The sequence below is a fragment of the Opisthorchis viverrini genome (assembly GCF_000715545.1).
Source record: "Opisthorchis viverrini unplaced genomic scaffold opera_v5_67, whole genome shotgun sequence".
Classification (NCBI taxonomy): domain Eukaryota; kingdom Metazoa; phylum Platyhelminthes; class Trematoda; order Opisthorchiida; family Opisthorchiidae; genus Opisthorchis; species Opisthorchis viverrini.
This window is the reverse complement of record NW_008751722.1, coordinates 1,386,303-1,395,652: the sequence shown is the minus strand read 5'-3', so window position 1 is coordinate 1,395,652 and position 9,350 is coordinate 1,386,303. Positions and strand designations below refer to the sequence as shown.

General features: G+C 40.8%; 1 protein-coding gene across 1 annotated transcript; it reads right to left on the bottom strand.

The window, feature by feature from the left end:
• Nucleotides 1-1,862: 1,862 nt before the first annotated feature.
• T265_04170 (hypothetical protein) lies at nucleotides 1,863-3,275 on the bottom strand (the record flags this gene model as incomplete). Its single annotated transcript, XM_009168840.1, has 2 exons — nucleotides 1,863-2,254; nucleotides 3,258-3,275. The coding sequence occupies 2 exons, from the start codon at nucleotides 3,273-3,275 to the stop codon at nucleotides 2,021-2,023; spliced, it is 252 nt and encodes an 83-aa protein (XP_009167104.1).
• Between the last annotated feature and the right edge of the window lie 6,075 nt (nucleotides 3,276-9,350).

Below are 9,350 nucleotides of genomic sequence, written 5' to 3'. Positions count from 1 at the left end.
ATTTTGAAGTGCGATTCAAGGAGCTAGTTTACGCCATGGGGGTTGGAAGCAGGTTGAACTTTGAACTGAAAATCAGACTGAATAAGTTGTGTGAAGTTTTGTCGTCATTTCAGTCAAATCAAACATGCATTACTCTTCGGTTTTTCTATAGCCCATTTTCAATTCCAGTTGCTCCTTTCATTTGGCTGCTTGCCCATTAGAGTTACGCTGCACGTCCGACCTGGAAATAGTGTACTTCTAAAACAGTCTGGCAGCATGTTGATTGCGGTTTTTAGCCAAAGGGTAAGCCTGCACAATGGCTTGCTTCCAACTAGCATGGCGTAAACTAGCTTCCTGAATCGCACTTCAAAATTTTGTTGCTTCCATCTACTTATAGGCTAGCCCAATCGGTATCACGCACCTGCGACGGATACGTGAGTAGAGAACCCTACCGTGCAGGATACCTACGGCGTAAGTGGAAGTAGGACTAAGTGCTGATCTACCGCAGGTCTCCGCGCATATCCGTGATTGCGAATTTATCGAAATCAATCAACTAACTGCGGTGTGGCAAAGAAGAACAGTGGTGACAATGACTGGGACCACTATTAATTGTTGACTAACTACGGTGTGGCAAAGTAAGAAGAACATTGGTGACAATGACTTGGACCACGATGACTTGTTGACAAATTGCAAGAATCGTTGATACAACATAACGGAACTAAGGGAATTGCGGGATCGAATTTCGAAGTATCTAAGTAAGCAAATTAATTTCTCACGTGGGAAACTGTTTGCCTTTTGAGACACGGCAGTTAAGCTGCGTCCAACTCACGTCTATAGGAGAGAGGTAACACGCTTATTTCACCACTCGCAGAGTCCAAATCCGAGTGCAGCTAAGGCTGTGCACCGTTCTGAGTTCCGATTGGAGCAGAACTCATATCCAGTGCTTGTCGCTTCACTAAAGACTAACGTAAATAACCACAGTAAAATAAAAGGTCCATTGAAATCTACGTCATACAGACGTAAATGTCTTTCTTCAATCTACTCAACGAAGTTTAATACTGTGACATCCCCTAACAAAACTGTAATGTTAACTTTGGGCCACGTCTTCTATGCCTTTGTCTGCGACTAGGATCGTTCACGGAAGTCGGGCTTTTAGTCCTAAGCTCTATTGCCATTGATGGCTACAATTTCCGAACAAGATGGACGCTTTTCAACTAATGGACACGATATTTTTAGTTGACTCTGAATAGCAAACGTCATTCTGAGATTCCATCATAGCATATTTCACTACAGTTACAGAGCACGAAAGAAGATTCGAATATTTTATGCGTCCAGAGCCGGAAAGCCTCTATGTCACTGTCTAAACACTCGAAACACGTCCTAATAGGTCAGTGTAACTCCAAAAATGCAGCGTAATATGTTTTTTCAATTTATTTGTGTTTCCGCGGAAGAAACATTTGAAATGGTTGCCGAAAATCGGTCTTTACAAGTTAGTTCCATCATGATACCAGCGGAAAGGGAACATTTTGCGTGGGTTACTGTTTTTTCTCACTCCTGACTCTTTAGGGAAATGAAGCTACAAGAGGCTATCAAATCTACCAACTTGCGTCTATCCACAGCTTCAGCACTTTCTACGTACACAAACTTTTCAGCCTGTTGTGAATCCCATTGATTCAGCCTCGATTTGGTGGTTCAAGTTCATATAATTTCTGTCCACATATTTTGATTTGATTGCTCTTAATTTCAGAATTCAACTGTTGGTAATCTAGACTATTCTGGGAAATATCTGCATTCTGAAACGCTTCACTTCGAGATATCTCCGCCCTTCTCCAGTGGGAGACAGTCCTGGTAATAGGCGTACTATTAATAAAAAAGATAAAACAAATTTTGACAGTTAGATTTGCTTATTCAAACACTTTATCATGCACAAGGAAACGCTTTCAAAACGAAGCGGTGTACATAGGAATTTAATATGGAGATCATAAGTTTTTGTTATGATCATGATAGAGCTGCAAGGTCCCAGCGAGCCACCATTAAACACTTATCTGCCCAGTCGCTGGGTCGCAAAGTAGCCGCGTTTGTATAGCCGCATGAAACGACGAAACGCTGGAACATAGTCCTCCACATCGTCGTCATACAATTCACGATCATGTTCATTTAGGGACGCTTCACCCTGAGGTGGACGAGCCTTGACCTGTACAATTCCAGCCGTCAGCACAGTGAGAAACATGACCACATAAAGCAGGTGTGTTGATCTCAAACAGTTCATTTTTAGCTAGAAAATTCAAAAGTAAATTAATTATATATATGACATCCAAATGGAATGAATAAATGTCATGCTCTGAAAAAGGACTTTATGCGGGAACCTTCGTTTTTCCAGCATGGATACTGTATCTCTTTCACCTATCAAACGGCGCCAGAAATACGGGAGTCAGTTAGCTCAAACGTCATTTACAAGAAAGCATTATTTCTTCTATAGTTGTCATTGTTGTTGTTTGGAAATTACTTTTCCGAATTGCGAGTCAACGTTGTCTTCCGCCGGTCTGCTAGATTCCAAATCAAGTCTTTTGTGGAATCTTCATTCGAAGTTGACACGACATTAATTTTCAAATTAACATGCAATCACTGTCTTGCGTCCAAACAAAACGGCGCACTATTTTGTGACACTGAAGGAATTCGAAGACTTTTGATAAACGCCAATTTACTTTGCCGCTGAAAAAGGTAACAAGTGGCTTTAAGAATGGATGGATCGGCTTTCCCGAACTTTTCGGTCACATTTTGTGTCGCATTGATTAAGACTCCTCAACTTAGCACTCACACCGGCCAACTATGAGATTGTATGTATGATTTTAAGCAATCCGGAAGCTTCCTTCTTAAGAGTCCTCTAGGGCTTTATGATACGCAGGTGGTAAAGCGCAACTTTTTAATTCAGTCGTCTATGTGTTACTATTTGAAACTTTTCAACCACAATCAAATGATGCTATTTTCTAAATAATGTCTAATACTTCAAAAATACGCCACTAAATTCGCTTTGTAACTAAGTTATGTAATTGCTGCCTGCCTGGTTTCAGTACCTCTCAAATGAATAGACTGCAGGCTTGTATGCTTTCTTGATAATAGTTACTAGTGATATCACGAAAATAAATTTGCACAGCGGAGTTAGACAAAACTGTCTATAGAAGGGAAATTGACTCACCATCTGCTTCTCCGAGCAACACTTTTCAAAACTATGACTGTCTAAAGGAAAAAGCCAGGTTTTCCGCTTTTATATTACTTACTTGCTCAGATTTGAGCATATGATTGGTCAACCTGATGAATGCGAGTCAGTTCCCTTCCGAATAGCACAGGTTGTTGCCCATCCAATCGTGTACCTGATTTCGAAGAAAGCGTATAAACCAAAGCATCGTTCAAATGTTTGTTTAAAAACACTTTACGATCGCTAACAGACGATTTGTTCGTCTGTACACAACAGGTGACTATTTGAAGGAGGGACTTGTAGTGTTTCAGGCCATTTGTCTACCTGGAACATTAATTTCCGGGTAAAAGAACTATCTCCAACGAGTATACCATCCCATCTGCGCATCCACGACTTCACATTTTTATGCAAAATCTTTTTTAACAGATTGACCTCCAAAGGCAGAAATTTTGGGCTACCTTTTGCCTGTGAAACGTTGTTAATTCCTGTCACAGATGGAGTGAATTAGACAAATGCTGGATTGATTTCATTGCACCTGGGGAGACAAGTTTACCCCTTTCGCACTTTTTCACGACAGGGAAAAAAATTCTACTTCTTGGAAGACTTACAACTCGGGCTTTTCAAATAACGTCAACATTAATTTTGATTAAACATTCTGTGGTGACAAAAACTTGCGACGGTACTGTCAAGATTTTTTTCGTACAATTACTGAGCGGATAACTTTCTTCAGAACTCTTATCAGTTAGGTTCTAATCCTATAGATATGCCATACAAAGTCTATAACTTTAACTTATCACTCCTTTCACTCTAAAACCGCGGCATTTAAATGGTGTTCGCGTCGGTACCCCGGTACTCTAACAGTAGTGACACTGACAAGCTAGAGGCCTTTAGAGAAAATTTAGTAAACGATTGTTTTCCAGGGTTCAAAGCAATCTGTTGAAAATAATTTCTCCATTTACTTGGATGGTCCGAGTTAGGTTTTTTGAAGTAAAACCTCTGTTAGTTCGTTCAGTTTGAAGGAATTTATTCTATGTTTTGCTAACAGAAGGACGCTTCGGCAGACAGCACATTTCCAACATTCTCTCGTAATTTATTTTGCTTGTCTCAGGACCTTCTGGACAACACAGTTTCAAATTCGGCAAACCATGCAGAAGGCAGCCACTTCAAGTGCTGCCGCGACAATTCATTTCGTATAAAATCATCAGTCTCAACACCTGTAAAACAAACTAAAACGAAACCAGTATAACCCTAACGTTCTTACGAGCACACACTACAGCCTTGAATCCAGTATTCATTATTGTTTCAAGTGACTTCAGCGGTTGTGATGAGCTGTTTCGTGGTTTGTTTTAGAATGAATAGCTGATTCATCTCAGCAAACCATCTTAACTAGGGGCCTAATGATGGATTATTTGACACTGGGCACATTGAAAATGAAACTTCCAATAAACAACATGTGTAGAGTCAGTGGTTTGTTTTTAGTCGTCTTCATAGCGTTCGTTTGGTTGTAGCAGCAAATAAATGCCTGTAGCTGCAGCTGCGTTTATAAACTCGAGGATCTTTGGGGAGACTGACGGTATATATTGTCGGCTTCAGTGTGTGCTTTGACATTCAGTTGTGCGTCACTTTACGCGTAGTTTAACCTTCGTTTGCCGTTGATTGGGCGCACAACCACCAGTATGGCAAACTCCTAAGTAGATAGGCTTCTTCCCCACAGTGGTTTGCGTCCGTATATCATATCTTCGAAAGTCTCACTCACCGGAACACTCAAGTTAGTTTACCACAGCACATTTTGGAGCTTTTCACACTCCTCAACTGGTCTGTCTGGAGTGCGAATCAGTTTTTCGGTAGGGAATAATCCGAACTAATATATTTTTGTACTGTACAAGACAGAAATTTGTAAAATTTAAGTCCTAACTTTGGTGTCTTTGGTGTATCGTCGGTCATTCTTGTGTTCGGAGCATCCAATGAAGAAACTTGGTTTTCTGTTTCAAACTCGCAAACAAAACACAACTCGGCGGAATGTGTAATAAACGAGAGCAGATCGTCGTTCGTTTTTCTATTCTTTGTCACTATTATCGTCCATACAAAAGTGAACACTGAGAATCATTTTTACCGACTGCTCGAATTTTGCCATAAAACCGCCAGTCTAGAGTGACTCTCTTGGGGGAAACTCGCTTTTTTCCTCCACCTAGTTCATAAAAATTTGATATTATCGGTACAGACTAAACTGAATTTTTGAGAATTGGAATGAATAGGTCAACCATAATCATTTGTGCCTCCGTGTGATCTCGCAAACACATCAAGTTTCTTTACTGGGGACGTTGGTGCGAATTGATCGCAGATCAAACAAACACATGATGCGCAGACAGGTAATTGTGTGTTTAAGGCATGGAGATTCTTGCATTTTTCAGCGATTGACAATAAATCTTCGGGCAAGTCTAATGATATCAAGAAGCTAACGTTTCTCTGTTTTTCAGCATAGAGCGACCCCACTGACAAAACGAAATCAAAGTTGATAACTGATGATAAGTCAAATCATTCGTAGCTAAAATAGAACGAACAGGTCTACGTGGTTTGTGCATTTTTAAGATAGTTCAGCTAAGATCATGACAACGTACATGCTTTCTCGTATCAAGTTAAGACCAAACGGGACGTGTGAATAACCAAAGTCGTGCTTGCCCACCAGAGTTACCGGGTAAACCTGGGCAAAACTTCGGATGTATCAGACAGAGGCGCAATCATCTTGGACACAATATCCAGTTTGTTGCAAATGTTCGAATTCCTCTCCTGCTTTCAGGGTACAGTATCGTTACCCTTCATTGGATCGGGGAGCACTTTTACATGACTTTTTCGCGGACCACGTTTAGTTTGCTTTGAGCACCTCTCACACAACTATGCGATCAATTTTCGGGGGCTTGATTTCAAAACTAAGCCGGGTGACGGCGCTTTCGTTCAAAAGGGCAAATATACTAGCCGAAAACCACAAATCGTATCCGTATTTTTCACAGTCTCCTGAAATTCGTCATGCCATTAGGACTATGTGTGAGCAGATGTGAAGTGTCTGGTTGACAAACCCTGTACAAATGTGTTAATGCTTGCAAAATCGGTATGAATCGGTCTTGCGTTTCAACTAATGGTATTCTGAAAATACACACCCACACATTCACGCTAAAAACACCTTCAGTATCGTTCATTTTGCAACACCTAAGATGGTCTCTTTCCATTCAGCTTCTCTTTAACTTGACTTTGTGTAAATATCAACTCTATGCAGACATCGCCCCTTCACTTTATGGTCCTTAGTTCTGATTCTAGTATGATTTCGTTCCTTTTTATTCCAGGGAACGTTCATTTGCTTTCAAGTCGCAGGAATTAGTGTTTCTACACACGTTCGTGAGGATCACATGAACAACCGTGTTTCACAAAGCCTAGTGGTTGTCATCACCTTCGACAGAATGTCTCACAAAATTTGACGGGTTTTTAAGTCATGATGTTTGAATTCTTCTTTGACAAAGGAGGGATGGACCAAAAATTTCCCCACCATAGATCAGATTAGGCGAGTGGTCTACAATATTGCCTATTTTCTTTCCAAAATTTATTCGGATCAGACTCGTGTGGTCCCAGTACAACTTTGGTGGTTAAATGGCTAGTTTTGATACATTAGGAATTTTACGGATCACTCACGTCACAGCCATAAAGATTGCGCCCATATGCAGTCTAGTTCCGTTGCACACTAAAGTTGCTTTTTTGAGAGCATCATCTGTACTATTGTATTGACTTCGAGATCACCGGAAAAATTAATGTCCAATCTGGTTGGCTCTAATGAAATATGGACGTCAGTTTCGAGGAAGAAACTGCAGTAGCTAAACTTCGTTAGTTATTCCTGCTCTCCCGCAAGTGTGACCACCAAGCAGCTGATACGGAGTACAAATCCGCTGACAAATGGTAGGATATGCATGACACTAGTATACTTGCTGGTGGTTATGAAACGAGTTGATCAGGGTAGTTAGGACAAATCAGGTGTCGTAGCGTCGAAGAAACCGTTTACCGCTTAAACCACGGTGACCAAATCCAACTTCAATGGATTGGTTTTGAAATAACCAATAATAGCCAAAGAAGACAGTGTGTTCATGGAAATATACGCGGGCCAACCAGAACTGACCTACGGCAGTAGTCGGTGTCATTCAAAGGAAGCGAATATTCACACATCAAATCGGATTATGGTTTGGGACAATCCAGGGAGGACCGAGAAGAGTTAGCAAGGGCCAGAGAATAAAGCTAAGCACATTGAGAATGTGCTTTACAAATATTTTTGTCCAGAGAGTGCCAGTTCTCCATTGGAAATATTTCCCGCACTAGGTAATTGTCTTCGTTGGTCTCGTGGATATATACTCAAAGGAAAATAACCGTTCCGAAGAGATGCTGTACTATAGAGTTTCCAAAAACAACCACAATACTGACTAATCCTGTGACCGATTCCCTAATGCAGCACGGTCTTGGGCAGAAGGGCGGAAATTGATAAACATCCCGATTGGAGCGGTTTCCTCAGGTCCAGTAATTAAGTGGGTTACTGTTTTTCACAAAAGCATGTATAGGAAGGAGAAGCTTGAACGCGTCGAATAATTTGCCCCGTGCGTTACTGTTGTTGATACCTAGTGAATTGGGTCAATGGCTTGCAAATAGAGGCTTGTTCACTATGATTTACATAAAAATGGAACTATTTTTCTGTATCACTCGATTATATCCAGCTGAAGCGTTCAGGATTCCTTATCCGGTTTATCATTTTCCATACAATTTTCTTCCTCAACAGCCTCTACATTTTGGAAGAAAGTGGTTTTTGTGGAGGTAATAAAAGACCAGTTCCTCTTATTGCAATTTGAATGCCTCAGTGAGAAAGAGGGAACAAATATGGTAATCAGGTCTGCTTATTCACATAATTTGTCGTGCTCAAAGAATCAAGTGCGAAACAATGCGGTGTATTTTATGGTTTAACGAAGGGATCAAAAAAGTCTGTTACAATGCTGGTGAAGTCGCAGTGTTTCAGAGAGCCAAGGCTGAGCAACTATCTACCCAGTCGCTGCGTTGAAAAGTAGTTCCTTTTGTACAACTGCATAAAATGACGAAACGCTAGATGCTCTTCTGACCAGTCGTCGTGATAGGATTCATTATTGGGTTCATTTAAGATAGGGCCACCTTGAGGCGGAAGGGCTTTGATTTTTACAACACCGGCGCTCAAAACGGTAAGAAGCACGATCATCAACAGTAGGTGCATTGATCGGGAGGTTGTCATCTTTACCTGCATAAAGGAGAAGTAGACTGAATAAGGTAGGCTCAATGTGACAATACGAAACATGAAAAACAAATATGTCTAGAAACATGTCTGTCGATATTCCTGTGATATCCTTGTTTCCTCCATTTCTATGACATAATATTTTGGATATACATATTTTTTGATTTTGCATGTGATTTTTACGTAGTAGAAAGATTAAGTTTACCTCATTCACATTAATAATCATATAGTTGTTACCGACAAAAGCAACATACATTAAAATTTGTGTTGAATGGGCAGTCATTCATTCACAGACTTGCGTTACAGATATCATTTTATTCTGACCATTGTAAGCCAGTCTAAGAGTTGAAATATTTATCGTCAACATTATCGTCACTGGCAGCGGAACCAGACAGGAACACTGGTGCTTCATGGCCTTACAACAGTGACAATTTATTTCATCAAAGCCTTGTAATACAAAGAAGAAAACTGTGACGGGGAGATCGGCCAACGTCTAGTGTATTACAGTCATTTGAGGAGCTTACACTTCCAATACTCAGTCAGACAAGGTGGATAGAAACTGACAGTATGAGTGCCCCTGATATCCGTCAACCGCCATAGTTTTCGGCTTCTCCAGCAAGGGACAAATGGGCTCACACAGGGCACATCGTTGAAGAACAACGATATCAAAGATATCCAAAATTTTCGTAGTATCCTTCATCTGTCATGTCGTATTATGTCAACACAGATTTTCGCTGTTCCGAATGAGTCACGGAAAATAGTACCGTTGTTGGCAGACGGTAACTCGACAGGCGTAGCATACGGCCCGGCCACTCAAGTTTGCAGTGACTGATGTTTCGCCGGTGATCTGTTTCCGATCCTCTCGAGAAAACTTAGTTGCTGTGCTGC